This window comes from Bombus bifarius, unplaced genomic scaffold (assembly GCF_011952205.1).
Source record: "Bombus bifarius isolate JDL3187 unplaced genomic scaffold, Bbif_JDL3187 scf7180000008162, whole genome shotgun sequence".
NCBI classification, from domain to species: domain Eukaryota; kingdom Metazoa; phylum Arthropoda; class Insecta; order Hymenoptera; family Apidae; genus Bombus; species Bombus bifarius.
Genome location: NW_022884484.1, coordinates 2,060,515 through 2,080,033, shown reverse-complemented (window position 1 = coordinate 2,080,033; position 19,519 = coordinate 2,060,515). Strand labels below are relative to the sequence as shown.

Genomic DNA, 19,519 nt, shown 5'->3' with positions numbered 1-19,519 from the left:
ATCTCATGCATATTCATTTATCTAGTAATTCCACGATGGCAGAGTGGAACGTTTGTTACAAAATTGATGCGAAACAGATGGAACGCACACTTTATTTAGCAATGTAAATACGCTCATAATACGAAGCGTTAACATGTAACAAAAAAAAAAATGGCGATATAAAGTCTCCAGTAACAAATCGTGCAAACCGAAATAACGATAAGTATTCGGCAATATTCAAATTCAAAGATTCGATCATCTAGATTCCAAAAATTGAAAACACAACCAACATATCAAAGTCCTGCTCTTTCATAAAACCATATAAATCAAATCATACCAAATTCACTTCTGTGCTCACACACACGCAAACACATAAATCTAAATATCCCGCCATACAAAGCTCCTAAATCACCGCGAAACTTCCTCGTTTTAATCATTTCGTAGAAACTACAATATTCTACATTCGCTTACCTGTACCATCAACGAGATCGCGACCAGGCCTTGACTTTTGTGTTGCGCCTCGCTCATATTGTGATACAGTTCCGCGTTGAACCCGTACACTTGTATCTGAAACACAGAGAGAGGAAGAACGTCAGAAAGTAGGCAGACTGGGATTTATTTGGCCGCGTAATCGCAACGCGTCTCCGTATTTCCCCTTGCTGTAATTACACCGACAAATTTCGCGTTTCACACGAACCAACCAGCGGGATCGTGGCCGCTTTGTGGCCCGACGATACACGTGTACATAGAAAACGCCCGCCACGGAATCGTCTTGCCAAAATTGCACGCGCCGCTGCAGCCGCTTCGTTTCGTGAGCCTTGTTCCGCACCGCTTTCGAATGAATTAATCGCCGAAAGATTTCAAAGGGATCTTGCCGGCCCTTCGCCCCTCTATCTCCACTGATTTCCTGTACATCACGAGAATTAATCCTTCGTGCACGAGCATACCTCGTACCTTTGCCACGCCGCCCTCCCATTGTTTCCCTCGATTCACCCTCGTTCGGGTAAATACACGCGGTGCCCTTTCATTTTACCATCTATGTACGTTTAACTGTGTTTGAGTTTTCAGTATGTGGAACTTTTGGAAAATTTCTGCTCTTCGGAAGTTCGTGTATTCTGGCGGTACGATCGAATTTTCTTCAGCTTAGATCCTCGCACATTTTTTCCGTAGTTTCGATTCCACTTTTGAATTTTGAGAAATTTGCGATTTCTATGAGATTCCTTTACTCGGGAAGATTAAATGCTTCGCTTCGATGGTCGTGCTTTGAGAAAGTTGAAATTCTATGGAAAATTTCTTTAGTCTAGATTATTTTTTATTTATCTTTATTTCTCTATTATTTATTTAAATGAATTTTACTTGTACAGTGGATAAATGTCAATTATTATCAACGTATCATTTCAGTCAGATCAAGGTATTTGTTGGAATGTTTCTCGAAACCAAGAAAGTTTTTATAATTTTATATTTACATTTTATATATTCAAAGTATTTAGATGTTATAATCTAGACCTTAAATCATGCTGGAAGTTAAGCCAAAAATAATAGAAGTAGCCAAGAAAAAAGTTTTACAAAAACAAAGAAGAAAATCTAGTGGAAAGAACAAAAGATTATTACAGCAATTAATTATTCACAAATAATAGTAACAAACATTTAAGTTAATTACGAGACTATCCAATGCGTTACTAACATATCAGACATGAAAATCAGTTTGAAAAGCTATATAATGCCATTTTTGGAAATAAAATTTCACCTCAGAGATAGGTTTTTAATAATTAAACAAGATTCTGACGCGGCGTGGATGAACTTTGCTAACCCTGCTTAACTCGGCTCGACTAAATTAATCAAGCGTTAGATATTAACCCGTGAAATTGCTTAAGCTGTTTGACCACTGTCGCGACGATTTATGTTTCATTCGGTCAAATGGAATCACGTGAATAATTTCGTTCTCGATGAAAATTCATCTTGCACCTTCAATATTTCTTCCGACGTTATTCAAATCAATGAACCAACGAACGATACGTTTCACGTATTTTCAGAAGGTTATATGTATTTTATATAGACAGAAAAAAAATCATTATTCGGAATATTCTGACAACGTATCGTCAGGTAATAATAAAAAATTTTTGAGGCTATCGAGTCGGTTGATACCTTTTCCCACGCCATGTCGGTGCACTTTATTAAGAGATTTTATTTCGATAAAACAGAAACGGCTCTATGAGCATCGCATTTTTCCCTTGTAAATAACTGGTCGATAGAGATTCCTCTATGCATTCTTGATACTGGCCTGTATTTTTTTTTTCTATCCTTCGTAAAACGAAAGGAAGTCAATGGTTCTCGTTGCTCGTTTTGCCAAGGAAAATTCACGGTAACGAGATCAAGAAATTTTTCGATAAAACGGCCAAGTAAAGGAAATACTGTAATTTCGTATAATCAGTGAAACACTCTTGGATATTCGTTTCTCAGGATCGCGGAATTTTTCTATTATTTTTTTGTGGAATTATCCGCTCTCCAACTTCCATATTAATTTAACGTCGGTGATTTTAAAAGTATTTCACTGTGAAATCATAAATTCTTTCGTAAGCAACGCACAGATTTCACAATTAACGGGAATTACAAAGAGTAATCGATTTGTATGAATCTTATGAAAATTGTTCAATTAAGGAATTTATTAAGAATATCTAGAAACAAATTTCATAAAGATTTTGTAACTAGAAAAACTGTATAAAGACTACTTAGAAAAAAATTTCATAAATGTTACATAAATTTAGAAATCTATAAAAACACACGTAGAACTGAAACTAGCAAGATAATTAAAGTTAAGCTGAATTGAAATATACACGAGTCATGTGAAATGAGGACAAATTTAGAGAAAATTGTTGAAACAGAGAAAAATATCGACGAATCTTTATCGTTATCGTTTCAAGCTGAATGAAAGAGGAGGCAGCTAAGAAAATAGAACGAACGTGCGACGCTTTGCAGGTATCGTCTATCTTCTCTCAATTCCCTTTGTTGTTTTTCCTAAATCGCATCTCAAAGGTGTTCTCAATCACGCTCGGGGCTGTTTCAAGCATCTACGTTCCTTCTACGCTGATGTTAAGATCGAAACGGATATTCGACGATCGTGTAAATTACAGTTGTAAATTTACCGACGCGACAAACTGCTACGTCTCCCTAAACCCTATCCCGTATTCTTTTTTCTCCCTACAGAAACGACCATTCGCGTTCATCGTCATAAATTTCGACCAGTCTTTCGGAAAGCACCGATTCGTCTCGCTTTGTTTCGATTCTCTTTATGCTTCTTTACTGATAATGCAATTTGTTGATTAGAATTTCCCAACAAGCTACATGTTGAATTAGTAGATATCTGGCAAATTGTTTAACCTCCTTGTTTTAAGTGAAATTTTCTAATGTAATTCGTCGATTATAATTCGATGGATGAAGAAGAAATTGTTGATAATTTTGGATCTTAATTGCCGAAATAATGGCAGAGGAATACTAAGTTTACATTTAGAATTTATATTAAAATAGTTATAGTTATTTGATAAACGATTTCAAGGATATTCGTCGATACACATTTACACGCGTCTCAGCACTTTCTTTGTCTCACCTTCTTCCATATCAGACTGTTAACTAAATAGTTTACATTCCTTTGTTTTCGAGACGCCGCGCACACACATACTTCCGCACGCTCATATTCACACACATGTATCACTACTACGCGGTCAATTCAGTCTAGCACACAAAATTATACATATCTCGGTAGAAATAAATGTTGATTTATATAATCTGTTGATCGTAAGAGAAAAACGAAGAAGGAATTAATGGAGGATAAAATTTATCAATCACTTTACAAAACTAATCCTGAAACACCTATTGAATATTTTGTAAATGTAATTGAGGAATCGTAGCATACTTGCAAAGAAGAAATAATCCTATACAGTACTTTGTAAACAGATTTCAAAAACAGACTCATCTGCTCAAAGAACTCAATTGGCTAAATTATTAGTCTGCTATAATGAAAACTCCCAATATCAAATCACCGTAGTATTTAAAAACATAACATACTCTTCTTAAATAGCGATACACTCGACCAACCTACAATTCGTATTACAAATTAACCATTACAAATACCAACTTCAGGGTAATTGCTTCGATCTGACATAGCAGGCGACACGCTCAAACAGAGAAAGAGCAGCAGAGACTGGTAGAAAATCAAACGCTGACTTTTAACCACCGATCCAGCTTTCTTCGTTCTTTCATGCAGGCAGCGCACTCGTTTCTTTCTGTCGATAATGGCATTGCCGCGGCACTTCCGCCGCTGCTTCGACCTCGTTGAAAGGCCTACGATGCGACGAGTCTTCAAAGACGTCGCTGACGCTGTTGCAACACGATGAACCTTCCGAAGAGAGATAAGCGACGACACTTGTGATAGAAGAGATAGATAGATAGATGGATAGAGAGAGAGAAAGCCAAGGATGAGCATAAATCCAGCGCGTCTGATCAAAGTACGACTAGCACTACTTGCAAAAGGGGAAGATTCACCGCGTCCTACACGAATTCACTTCCCTTAGACTTTCCCGCGTTTCACTTCATGCTACACTCTTAAAGTTATCCTTTTGTTTTTCCAGAGGCTCATCGCGCGGAATGTAAGAAGAAACGTAGACTTTTCTCCTGAAAATATAGTCCAACTGTTGATACCGCGAGACGGATGGGAAATTAAGTGTACTGCGTAGATTCTGGTTCAGTTTTCCTATCTTTCTTGATGTCCATGTAAACAGTGGTTTTCTTTCGCTTAGAATTTCGGCAAGGTAAATTATGGTAAGAGATGCTGAAGTCATTAAGCGTTCACGAGGCAAAGAAAGTGGAATAAGCTTATTTTTTGAAATGGTTTTTGAAACGTTTATTTTCATTGATTCCGGTTTACTTAAAAGGGTTGCAGTTGATGTTTTACAGGTAATTTTGCTCAATTCGTTCATGGTAAATATTGAGATTCGTTGGAAAAGTATTAGAGACGTGATTAAATAGTAACAAGTCAGATATCGCAGTCTTGCTTCGAACGTGACGTAATTCAAGAACAGAATTTAAGAAAATGTAACGAACTCATTATTCCGTTACATTATTTTGTTTATTAAATTTTTCAGTAAGAGAAATGATACTTCTAAAACAGGATCAAATGTCGCTTTTGTCACCTTTAGTTTACAATTCAATTTAAGCAATTCAACAAATTGAAGCAAGTTCTGGGAAATTTTTCACAGTGATAATTCGAAAAACATGTTTACATAATATATTGGTTTACACAAGGAGGTGTAGAGTACGGGTCGATGAAATATTTTCTCGTTAAGTTTCATGATTGCATTCGCGTCGCCAATATTTCGCCAGGGGAATACACCTAAAAAATTATAGCAGTCAATGATCGAGACAAATTGAATCCAGCCGGATGTAAATTAAATTTTACAATTTTCACGATGCGATCTGGTAAATGACGGTGCGAAAAGCGTACCTGTGCGCGAAGGGGTTCGCCGTGTGTCGATTTAATTAAATTTTAGGCAGCCCGTGTAATCGAATCCTAGTACAACTGCGATTACGAAAGTCGTTCTATGTTTAATGCCCTGCAGGGAAATAGTAAATGCAATTTAGAACGTCCTGCGGCGCAGTTAATTTATTGATATCGAGAGCGCCACCGTAATTTTCCACCGGTGCTAATAATGTACAATAAAGTTTTAACGAACCCTACGTCCGCCGAATAAAACGCCATAGAAACGCACAGAAATGAAAGAAAAGAAGAAACGAGGATTACACGTTTTGCCAGAAGCGAAAAGAGGATACTCTTTTTTCGGTACAGTTACTCGCCGAACAAATTACTCATCGAAATTTGGGGAATTCAATCTCTACACGAATCTCCAATTGAATTCGACTGGAAAATTATTTAGAACGTAGCATGAAATTTACAGCGGGAATTAGTTTCTAAAGAGACTATCAAACACTATAAAACACCTACTGATTATTTAAAAGAAAAATCTCTAATCTTTCATCGTCGACATTCGTCAAACCAAACCAACAAAATTACCAACTTCTCAATCTTTCTATAACACAAACGCAAATTTCTATGACATGGAAAATCTCTAACCTTCCATCCTGAAAGATGAAGAGGTCGTAAATGTAAAATATATAGCTCTGATTCGTGTTATAGTAGGAAAAATACCTAATTTGAAATAATTTAAAAGTAGCAAAAAGAACGAAATCTGGCAAACTTTCCAATCTTCCTATAACACGAATCAAAGAACAAGCAATAATCCGTGAAGATTCAACATCGACCGAAAGTTCAAAGGTCGACGGAGGAATCCACTTCGTTCATACTCTTATTCCGAATATCGGTAGCTACGAGCTGCCTGTTTTTCCTACGGCTCGTTAGATCGATCGACTTCACCATGGTCCACTAGCTGACATCGAGATTCGTTATCGTCTCGGCTCTCGGCGATCTTAGGGTCGGGGGTGGTTTGCCGGAAATTCAGGATTCAGCCCGTCTACGAGCGCAAACACAGACATACTCTTTCAAGTATCTTCGCTTTATCCGATGGTTCGTTGGATGGATCTTCGCGCTCCATCCGCATTCTGCCTCTTACCACCCTTCGCCCATACTACCTTTATGCTTTGGCCGATACTTTGTTACCACCACTGCATAATCACCGGGTCGAAACACTGGAAATCCGCAAGCGAAGCCAGAATTACGTATTAGAACGCTTTAAACACTCGCTTTGAAGGATGGAAACCGCGTTCACACGTGTACGTGTCACATATCTCTGCTCAATTGGTCTACTAGTTCTTTGGAAAAAGCTGTTTCAGCGATTTCGTTTCCGACGACGATGTCGTGATGGGACAGATTGAGCTTTTGTACGGGCATTACGTATCTGCTTTGCTCGAATACTTTTGCAGATACTCGCGTGGAGTATGGAATCATACGATAGTCTTGTTCTTTCAGAAATGATCAACGTTAGAACCATCGAACGACTAAAGTATGAAACATCAAATTATTTTCTTACGATCAATTTATTATTATATTATTTATAAGTGAGACTCGACGTGGTTATTTTGATCAAATTTGAAACAAATTTAAAAGTATATACATAACATGGCATTGTAAGCCTAAATGATAAATTGAGATTTATTGGAGCATCAGTCAGAGTTAAGAATTAAGATCTGAGAATTGAGAAAGTTTTATATATCTTCGTATAAATAGTTAATGTGATTGTCGTTTCATTGTTAGATATACCTTTTATTATTTATTGCTTAAAGAAATGACGAATGAAAAGCCTGTGTAAAACACAGTAAATCCCTAAAACATCGTAGCTGAAATTAATTTTTGTATGTATATTAAAGAGTAAGAACATAACATTATACTTGAATTATATGGTAATTTGGTTGTATGATTACTTGAGTAACGTGAATTTGATTGTGGGTTAGAACGAGGTATAAATTGCAGGAAATCGTGTAGAAATATATTATAATTTAGGTTGTATTATGGTGTTTTGCGTAGTAGGTGAGACATAGGTCGGTCCCTTGTATAGCAACTTGGATCACGCCATGAGTTATGGCATAGTGACCTGGATCGCAACATGTTCTGCTATGTAATGTTTTGGATTACGTTATGAATTATAGGATAGTGATCTGAACTATCCCACAAGCCACGTTATCGTAAGTTAGATCCTTGCAATTTTACAATTTGGTATAAGGAAATTCAATGTATGTTATAACTAAACTGCGATTTTTTACGCAAATTCATATTTTTATGGATATAATTAAAAAAGTAGAACCTCGATGGAAAATTAGTTTGCCTATCAAATATTACAGAAAGCACTATACTTCGGATGTTTTATATATTTTCTCATGTTATATACATTCTATACAATTTTGCACGTGCAAATTCTTTATAAATACATCAGAATACGAGATCTAGTTATAATTTAACACATTCCATTTTATTGTGAATTATGAACAACATATTTCATGAACACATTTACTTTTTACAGAATTTATTTCACGAAGTAATTTGTGTATTAGTAAGAATTAGTAATAAAAAAATGTTTTGAAAGGGAATAATTTGTTTATGATCATTATGTGAATATGCGTGGCAATTAATGCGTCTATGGCATAATGGAAACTATTTTCAATTTCTCCAAGTTTCACCTCAAAAAAAAAGAAGAGAAAAGAAAGCAAATGATAATAGAAAACAGATACCTCCAACTCTTAAACCTCCGATTCTTTCTGAAAAAAAAACTAATTTCAAATGTAAAAAAAATGAAAAATCGAATACACTTGAAAGAAACAATTTAGAAAAAATCTCCAATAAATATAAATATCCAATATAATATCCAATATCAATATAATATAATATCCAATATAAATATAAATATCCAATTTCTCAAAATAGAAAAGAACAAATTCTCTAACCTTTATTAAAAAAAAACGCTAGTAGTAGTTAAGACGATACGTAAAATCGCTGGCAAATTTCTTAACGTTTGGATTTCGCGGAAAATTCTCAACCGTGTCTACTGGAGGAAATTCGCGACGGCTTGAGGTTTGAAGGATAATTCGTGCGTTAGAGACGTGGCGTCGTCGCGTCACGACGTTCCTGCGGCCTATGGGCATGCCATCAGGATTTCTGGCACAATGCTGTATTCCAGCGTGATAGATATACAGCTGTAATCCCACGCGTTCATCCCCTTCGTCTCTCTCTCTCTCCCTCTCTCACCCTCTCTCACCCTTCTCTCCCTAGCTATATTAACTCACGAGTACTGCGTACACGAACAGCACTCGCGTACCACCCTATACATCTACCAACGCGACAATGCATAGCGAGCTCGAGGGTGCGCGTGCATTAATATGTAGATGCGCGTGTACGTGTACCCGTTGGGATTTCCACATTCATATGTAGATGCGTACAAGTAAACCGGTTTAATTTGTGAAAAAAGTCGGAACAAGCTTATTATCGACGTCAAATCGTATTAACAATTTCATTTGATCGTAATATATGGCAGTTAAGTTTTTACTACAATTGTGGTTTATCGGTTTTGATAGAGATATCGGCGGTTTATGATGGAATAGGAAATGGTTTCTAACAATTTGTATCGATTGGAATGATTAGCATCGAGCGTGATGGGCTATAGTACGAGATGATGAATTAAACGTAGGTCATATCAAATTTCTATAAAAAATGATCAAATTGAAATCGTATTTCTGGTTTATGGGTCACGACAAATATCGAGTTAACGATTTATCATTTCTACAACGAGCCAACGTTAAGTGCGACGTTTAAAGCAACTCTTTTACACGAATTTTACTGCAATTCTTTTTTCCCTGCAGAATAATATGATAATGTAAAACTTGCTGGAGCCTTCGTGCTTTTTTTCACGAAGACATCCCCTTTTCACCAAGCACAATCGACAACCAACGAAATTCACGATAACAACGACTCTCCATTCGTATCGACTGAAATAGGGAGAAGTTACGACAACAAAGGGCCCTTCAAAGGGCGGCTTTCGGTAAACTGTTTCGATGGACGAACTCGTTAAACAACGATTCAACCGAGGAACACGGAGGCGTCGATTCATTAGTCAATTTCTTCCGGGTAAACTTGGCGAAAGAAAAACGGAGATAAGAGAAAAAAGGAAGAGAAGGAGAGAAGGAGAGAAAAAACGAGAAGAAAATATTACCTAAGAACGTAGAATTGAAGGGAGAAGTTGATTTCCCCGCAAGTTCACCGTGAACTTCGGTTGGTTTGCGTCGGTGAGGAGGAAAAAATCGAGGTGTTCTCGAGTTGACGGCCTTTTAACACCGGTCGGAAGTAAGAGTGCCACTTCTGACAACAGACAATTGCAACGCGACGAGAGTCGTTCAACTATAAACGACCACTACAATTACGAGGAACGCGCAGCCACGCTCTCTCGACTGGTTAACGTTCTGCGCGGAATAATTAAGCAAATTTGCGCCGACGTTTCTGATTTAACTTCTACCGGCGGTCGCGTGGGCGAATTTGTCCGTGCTTTCCGCTCTCTAGTGTCGCGAGAAGAATCGCGGAAATAGTCTGGAGCACGTGGTTTCCCGAGTACATGCCTGCTAGACTAACGAGTCGAGTTTCCCACGAAGCGACAAACAATCGATAATAGAATTGTATGAAATTACAACGTGTTGATGGCTTCCTGCAAATAGAGCTATTTATCATAAAACCAATGACGTAATTTTATAATTACTACAAGATATTTCATATTACTGCCAGATTTATAAATACTGCAAGATTTATAAATACTACAAGATACGATGAACGTTATATAAAAATACGATTGAATTAACTTTCCTAGGAATATCAAATAAAAAACTTTCAGAATTGTTAGACAACTGATGGGTCGATTAAATATTTCGGGAATAAAGGCTTAATTTGATAACGAAAGTTACGAATATTTTTCGTGGAAGTTTGATATTCGTATTTTTCGTGAACAAGAGTGGCTCTAGTTAATTATAAACCGATGACACGATTTCCAGTAATAATACCGCGATAGTTGGTTACTTTCGACGATAATCCTCTCTTACGTTATTATCTGGCATTTGCATCGGAAAGATTAAACCGTGAAGTTAAATTACATACTGTGTGAGAGATAGGAGGTGAGAGGTAAAGAGCGAGAGCAGTAAAATCAGAATACTCTCGATAACGGGCTCGCGTGCGATAACGCATATTGTGCTGATGAATTGCTCGCATACCTTTATCTACACACAGAGAATACCTTTCTACAAATCGTTGATTATTCGACAAAACATTTGGCGCAGGCGTCATGGTTGTTGGGATCATTACTGGAGTGTAAATCGAGAAGTATTCGCAGTAATTTATGCAATATGCTGGATAGAGCCACACTGATTTTGTGTTTCGAGATAGATTTATCCGTAAATACCAGAAATTATTGCATACTGGATTATGTAATAAGGTTACATTTTTTTAAAAGATCATTTTTTTTAAAAGAACATTGTTATTTTCATATAAGATCATTTAATTAACGATGTAAGAAAATGACACAAGTATTTCTATTTATAAGTTGAGAATAAAACTACCTTAAAATTATAAACGTTTATCTACAATATGACAAACATTCAATTAATAAAATATTCAGTTAATACAAATGATCTTAAGTAATTGATCTGTATAAATTATTCCATTATTTCATTATTCTGTTCTTTTCTGCTAGTGTATTAAATAGATACTATAAGATTGTCTGCACTACCTTTATAACTATAGAACTTTGTGTATAAATTGAACTAATTATATCAATTAATTGATCTTAATTTAGTTATTTATTTGGAATTAACTAATTTCCAGTAATAGGCGACTGTTTCTATAATGACAAGTCGAGGAAGATTCAGAAAACTTTTAAACAACGAATTAATCAGATTTCTTCTCTTTCTAAAAATTCGTTAAAATACTCGAGATTTGGTCCAATTAATTTCCCAACAATATAATGGTAATACGTATGTTGAAGAAGAAGATTCAGAAAATCTCTGAACGACAAATTAATCAACTTTTCCAGTAAAATACTGGGCAGTTGAACGATTTTTACGAGATTCCCAGTTGTACGTTCGCGTAGAAATTAAACCAATTATGCCTGTCAATTTGCGTCCTCCGCGGTACCATAATAATAGCACTCGAATCCCGTCGCACGCTGTTTGACCATTACGGAGGCATGCCGGCTGTCATGCTTCTCGTAAATACCTACGGTCATCAAAAGGGTCCTCAGAATCCCGCAGCGCCGATTTCCATAGCCATTGATCTATTCTGAACCCAATGCTAGAATTAACCGATCGATTGGCCACCCTGCATTTCGAATCCGCGACTGCCATCGACTGGAACGCGACTAATTACATTCGCGATTCACGTTAAACCCCTTTGTTGTTCGTTTTCGATCTAATCGCCTCGCGGATTCTGTTTGATTTTTGTCTAATTCTTGTTCAATATCATTTTTATAATTCTTTCGTGCATATCCTTGTTGATTTGGTTCGATTAGCAAATTAATGGGTAGATTGTTTTATGGTAAGAAATTTCGGATAGCGGAGTATTCTAATATTTCATTTAATATCACTAGTTTTGTTAGGTTAACTTGGATTTCAGCTGGGTTATTTAACTTTAAGCTTAAATTTTGTTGTATTTCATGTCCTATATCTTATGTAATTTTGCATGTGGTTTAGTTTACTTTGGCTTGATTAATCATTTGACGAATAGATTCTTTCGTAGTGAAAAATTTCGAATTGTGAAGTATTACAAGATTTAACAGAGAAGAAGAATTTAAAGATTCGCCTAAGTTATCTGATATTAGGGAAAATAGTGTTTATATTCGTGTGTATTTTATCATCAAAATACGTATCGTATATGTTATGTAATAACGTAAAAGTAAATTTAATAACTAAAAGAAGTTGATATTTTATAACGTTAATTTTCACATCAACCGAATGGTACAGCACGCATCATGGATCACTTTGAATCATTCAATTTAATCACGATAAGAAAAAAAAGACGTCGGGCGTACACCAGGTTCAAAGAGGTGGAATTTAACGACAAAATCGAGTTCCTTGGAGCATCTTGAGCCGAGGATTTCGTGTGTCTGATGGAATTTCCTCGAGAATGGCCAGGGAAGCTTCCCATTCGTGCCCAACCATACACAGCCATGGTCTGACTCAGGTTCTCTGACCTACTTGCGTGCCCGAAAGAGGCGATTTTCGGATTCTATGGCACGTCTTACTTTTTCCACGCAAAAGATACACCGTAGAAACCCGTATGGGGAACCATTTCTCCGACGAAAAATGTTACCATGCGATAGAGCCCCGTCTTCTTATTGCACGCAGCACTGCCACGAAGTTTCAGCTCAATCTTCGACGAAAAATTGAATGCCGATACGAACGAAAGTCCGAATGAAATACATTTTCCTCGTGTGATCCTTCAATGCAGAAACTTTCTCGCATTCCGTGAAAATTCTTCGCTATATATAGAATGCGAGCGTTTTTCTAGAGGAATTTATTGTACTGTCTGTATTACGCGAAGATTACAGCAGAAGAATATGATAAACTGATGTTACATTTATCAATTAATAATTTTCTTTAACTCAGTGCATTTCTATCGAATGTATTTCAGTATTTCGAAATACCAAATTTCTGGTCAGTAGTGTATATCTTAAATTTATTTAGATTAAGTTTATTTATTACGATAATTATTGTAATCAAAAACAAGGAAGCATGGTATTTAATGTAATACTTAAAGAGCTGATACTTCAAAATTCCAGGGAATCGTATACAAAACATTGTCAGTGAATCCTTGACGTCATTTGCTACAAATATATTTATCACATTTTATAATTTCCAATCTATTTTTCAAACGTTCTCTGAACTTACTAATCAACTCGTAATCGTAATCGTATGATGGAAAAAGTTTATTAAAAATGGAAACATTCCTTTGCTGATAATACAATCCAAAATTCATAAAAACCGATCGTACATCTTTTTCATGATTTCATAGTGGCCTGAAGATGAAACGAACAGTATGGAAGTACAGGTGACGAATGGAGGGAGATCACGTCGAGCCGTGAAGTAATGAAAAGGTTGAAGTGCGGCCAACAATTATAGCTGAGCATTCTCGATGAGCAGCATCGGGTGCTTTCAATGCGCCATGAATCAACGCCAGTCAACGGCATTTACCACCGACCGCATTCCTCCGCGTTAAGCACATCCCCATCCACTTTTATCATTCATTTCTCGTTGCAACTATTTACGCTTTTCCTTTTAGCGTTTCACTTATCTTCTACCGTATTGCTTTTTACTTCGCGTGAATTTATAACCATCCTTTCCTCTCTACGTTTTTCCCTTTTATTATATAAAAATATCATTTTAGCGAGTCGAAGCTGAAAAAGGATAAACTATTTTTGACAAACTCGATTTCATAGTGCAGATTGACGGTCGCTAATGAGAGAAAAGCCTTTTCAAAAAGGTGATGCTAGTGAAAAGTTTTATTTTACGGATGTTATTGCGAACGTAACAGTAGGAGGTTTTACTTTAAAAATGTTCTTTCGGATTGCTTTGGACTCCATATTTTAATAATTTTAATGAACGTAATTCATCTCATAGGATGTAAAATTTGAAAAATCTTTTTGAATAATTTTGATATTTTCTACAGTTATAATTACTGATGTAGGTACATTAGTAATTAAGTGGACAAAATATTCTGAAATTAGATTTAATATTTTGTTCATTAATATTTTGGTATTCTATTTCAATAGCGTATTAATCAAACACCACATTTTAATAATTGTAATAAACGTAATTCATCTCATAGGGTGTAAAATTTGAATGAAAAAACATTTTGAATAATTTTGATATTTTCTACAGTTATAATTACTGACGTAGGTACATTAGTAATTAAGTGGACAAAATATTCTGAAATTAGATTTAATATTTGTTCATTAATATTTTAATATTTTATTTCAATAGCACGTTAATCAAACACCACATTTTAATAATTGTAACGAACGTAATTCATCTCATAGGGTGTAAAATTTCAAAAAACTTTTTGAATAATTTTGATATTTTCTAAGTGGACAAAATATTCTGAAATTAGATTGAATATTTTGTTCATGAATATTTTAGTATTTTATTTCAATAGCGTGTTAATCAAACCTACAACCTATGATTTTAATAATTAAAAGATATAAACTATTACTAACCTATAAATTAAACTAATGCAAATAATAACGAATAACTATTCGAAATGTTCGGTCTACGATGCAGCTTAATTTTCCTGAAACGATCACTGCTTTCCATAATTGGATCGAGGTTTAATTCGATATCAAAGCCACGGATCGTCCACGCTCTGATTTTACGATGACTCGAAGGAAATTAATTTCACGATATTAGACGCGAACGAAACGTGCGGTTACGGAAACCGAATTTCGTTCGAACGCGTTATACACGACGTCGTCCAATTTAACGATCGTATTCTTTTACGAGATCGCTCCGTCGCGAACCGTATAGCTCGCGGTATGTAAATAACGTTTACGGTGAACGAGTATCCGCCACGTTTCCGGATATTACGTCGGGAGGAACGACTTTGAATTGCGATTCGACGTGACCACGCTTCGTCACTCCAGACAACGGAAACGGTTTATTTTATTGGGACATTTTGCTCGTATCAAGAGTTATAAAAGTTTATCCGTACTGATCGCCTATATAAAAAAATAACATTTACATAATGATTTATCAATCGATAATATTAGTAAATCGGGAAATTAGAAAATAATTTAGGTCATACAGTGGACGTCTATTTATTAAAACGTGTGAACATTTTGTAAGTAATTAAATATTTTCATACAATAATGAAACACTTGATCTTTCATGATACGAATGAAAAATAAGAAATAGTAGAGAAAACAAGCAAACTCCAATTGTACAAACTGTTTGTCTCTCGATAAGTTCAGATAACTGCGGTTCTACTGTAAATTTTTGTTTTGCTATTTTATCATATTGTTAATTCTAATTCAGATTATAATTGTTCTTTACCAGTTATATTCTAAATAGATACAGATTGATAAATAAACTAACGTTTTATACTTATACTTAGTCATAATTTGGTTTATTCACGTTTAATATTAGTTGTTAAAAGCTATAATTAATATTGCAGCTGCTTTCTGTCATAAGCTACAGAGAATTAAAACGTGATGTTCTTTGAATTGTAAAATATCAGCTGTGAATAAAAATATATATACGATGGCTATTATTTCCATGCAAATTTTTAATCGAAAAGTTCCTCTTTGGATAAGTCTCGCTAGATTGATTGATAATGTTCCGAAATGTTATATAGTAAGTATCGATGTCGATGAATTTCGAAGATCGACAATCGCAGAATATTTACATGCGGATATATATCATATTATAACTGTGTATGTCGATACCAGTATATCGTAAAAAGAACTGAAGTTTGTTCACAGACGGATTTCGAAATCCGTATGTGTGTACAACGGACTCATAAATCTTGAAAAACTCTAAACGGATATAGTTTATGAATACAGTGTATTTATAATAAAATATACACCCGTTTTACAATTGTTTTAAAAGTAAAGAATCAAACGAATTAAACGAATCACGATTATTCCATCTACTTTGCGTATATAATACGTATGCTAGAAATAACGAACTAAGAGAAACGAATGAAAATGAAATAAATCGATCAAAACACTTTGTCCAATGAAATATTCGTTTTGTAAGAATATATTTATTTAAGTTTTCTTTATTTCCGTTAAAATGGAAACGAAAACAAATGTAGACACGAACTACCGTCGCGAAAAATATGAAAACATTACGAGAATCTGCAAAAAGCGAGGTGTTCTGCATACGTGGATTCTGTATGTACCGTCGAACGTTATCGAATGTTGCGAAAACGCTCGAAATGTTTGCAGAGGCACGAATGTACTGGATGATATTCACCCGTGCAAAATACACGATTCGATATCAACCATGCATTCGATCTTTCGTCGTTGTTGGTACGATAAATTGTCTCACTTTCTTTTTGATAATCTGTCGAGATTTCCTGTATTTTCTCCATCTTGTTACAACGAGTATTATTTTATGGGAGAATAAATTCTACAGGAACAATTTATCGAGTAGTATAAATTTGCATTATAGTTTTCGAACTAATGTCAGGAAGGATCTTCGTTCTAGAATTTAGTTTTAAGCCAATTTCATTGAAAGGAAGAAAGCACGTGTATCTCTACAGAGGTTTTCTAGATAGAAGAAGTCCTGTGGTCTGAGAATTTTTGAGATCGTAAGATAATCACCTTAACAATTCTAATAACTCTAGAACTTGCGCAACTCTCCTACAACGCTAATCTAACACTAAAAATGAAAATAGTGCAAACTCTAGCAAAGAATTTGCCAACTTTGATAACATCGAAATTGTTAAATTCCCGAATTCTCCAAAAATCCACCAACTAACTTCGCAATTCGAGTAATCTGAAAGTTTCTCTAGCTGCACAACTTCTCTTCAAACAGTTCCCAGAACTATTTCCCCCCCGATACAGAAGTAATAGAGAGATTTCAAAAATTCCTCCGCGCTGCTAGCATAGTGGATCAATTTTTCCAAAGTTTAGAGTAGAAACGAATCTCGTCGTGTTTCTCTATTCTGCGATGGAAACAAAAAGACAATGGCTGCTGTATAGTGCAACGTTCGTAGAATGATAATGAAAGAACGATTAGGATGATCCCTGGCGCGCATTTCTTTTTATTTTTTTCAATTCCAATCGGCGAGCTTTTGATCGAACCGTTCGCGATTTAAAGCAAACAGAGACGGTAATCGGTCTAACCGATACAAACGGGACACGTCTGTATGGGCATCAACCGCAGCTACGGCCAATTTGTACGAGACTGTAAACAAGAACGGCACAAAGCAAATTCCGTGCACCGGATACTACGAATCCCGGGAAATGATACAGCACCGATCATGCTGATAACTTGAGCGAAAATTACCGTCTCACCAGATACATCGTTTAATAAGAACATACAAACGTGTAGCAGGTATTTTTCTTAAACACTGTTATAATATAATTTGTATATGAGTGAAAATAGGAAAAAGAGTGTTATATCATCATCCTAATCGTTAAAACTTTTAACCGTACGATAATACAGAGAGTACAGTTACCGATAATAAAACTGAGAGATGGGCGATTCTTCAAGAAATTATAAATCGAAAATGTGGAACAATTTTTTTTTTTACTTATGAGCCTTCAGTCTCGGGAAAGACGACTTTGAAAATTTGTTTCAAAGTTTCAACTTCACATTGTACATTAATCTAAGTACATTATGAATTACTTAGGTCTTGTGAAACTTTTCATACCTAAATACCTAACGTAAATACTGTAAATCGGAAAATTCCTAAAAGTCTGCCCTCTAGGAAGTTTTCAAATAATCAAATATTATTTCATAATCGTCGATTAAAATAAATGATTTATCCCAATTAAAATAATTCAATTTAATTCAAGTATACCTTTGAGTACTTTTTAATGGATATTATCCTTCGTTATGGAACGTCGTTGTATATGTAGAGTGTATCCACAAAGTGATCAAAAGTAAAGAACAGATTACGAGATAAAATGTAATGGATAGAGGGTCAAAGAGCGAGGTGGAGATAACAGAACGGGTTAACCGGGTTTATTGGGACGCTATGGGGACGGAGAGGTGGGATCGCTTTGCTCTATGAGAACCGGAACCAGGTTAGAGCTCAAGTTATAATCTCAGAATTTCGTGATAGAGTATATAGTCCGTCCGCCTGCGGCGAGAATGTCTGTTAACGTATTTACGAAATCCGTCTTCACTGATTTAATCGTCAAACGGCCATTTACTTTCGTCCCCAGATGCGGCAAATGAAAGTAGTTTCAATTTCAATTTAAATCGCTTTATCATTAAAATCTTCTTCAAACAACTGTAACTACGATTTAATTCACGATGTTACAGAAATATCCAGCTTAACATTTTCTCCCTTCGTACAGAACGAAATTTTATATCGTAAATTTTTATTTAAAATTGAAAAACCAATTTACGATTGTATATTAAAGATGCTAGTCCTTTCTATGTGTAGAATTAGAGACAACGAATTTGAATATCTCATTAAGATGAATCTTTAATTCGCGAAAAAGAATTTTTCAATCGAAAACAGAATTTCTCTACCTACAAAATTACCGCCTTTGTTAGATATCAACGATGTTTCGTTAACTATCTTTCGTTTACACAAAAATGTTATTTCAATTATTTACTAAATAATCTATTTATTATGAGAATATATAATAAATAAGTATATAACGATAATATTAGTTCGATTAAATTTTACCTTTTACTATTACCTGTCCATATCCTTATTTTTGTCCCCGACTGTATACGAAACCTTGTGGTACAAAAATATCGAAGCAAATCCGTGCGAGACAGCGTCGTGTCGTCTTGTCCGTCGAAAAACGGAAATAGGAGAATAGAACGTGAGGAAGGGAGACAGCGAGAAGAAGCACGGGTCACGGAGAAGGGCGAAGGGTCTGCTTGAAAGGGCTGGCAGGAGGACAAGGGGATTCCCAGAGCCACGGCACTCGAGCGAGTCTGAACCATTACCGGCATGTTTGAGCGACGAGCCGCTTTGATGCCGAAAGCCTACTCGAGAAGGAGCTGATGGAGTGGCTCGAGTGGCTCCTCGAATGGTCCCTCCTTGTCTCAGCACCTGAACCGGATGTCCACACAGGCGTTCCCGGTTTGAGAGTCACGAATTTATGGCCGGCGTGCTAGACTGAATTAGCCTAGCGCATCGTATTGTCGATTAATTATTGATCCGACTCGTTCGATAGATGAATGGTTTAGACGATGATGATACCGAGTTAATGATTTTTAAGACTGATTTCGATAAATTTTGGAATTTTTTACAGAGTGTTTTTAGCAAATGTTTAATACGATCTCTTTTGTGGCGCTGATGAAGTAAGAAGAAATGTTTGCT

At 35.7% G+C, this 19,519-nt stretch overlaps 1 protein-coding gene across 3 annotated transcripts in view; it reads right to left on the bottom strand.

Annotated features, from left to right (window-relative positions):
- LOC117208836 (carbonic anhydrase-related protein 10) overlaps window positions 1-19,519 on the bottom strand; it is a 225,708-nt gene that overhangs the window by 26,291 nt on the left and 179,898 nt on the right. For all 3 annotated transcript variants that reach the window (XM_033450240.1, XM_033450241.1, XM_033450242.1), the window contains exon 5: window positions 451-546. In XM_033450240.1, the coding sequence (XP_033306131.1) occupies window positions 451-546 (96 nt within the window). The remainder of the gene's footprint in view (window positions 1-450; window positions 547-19,519) is intronic.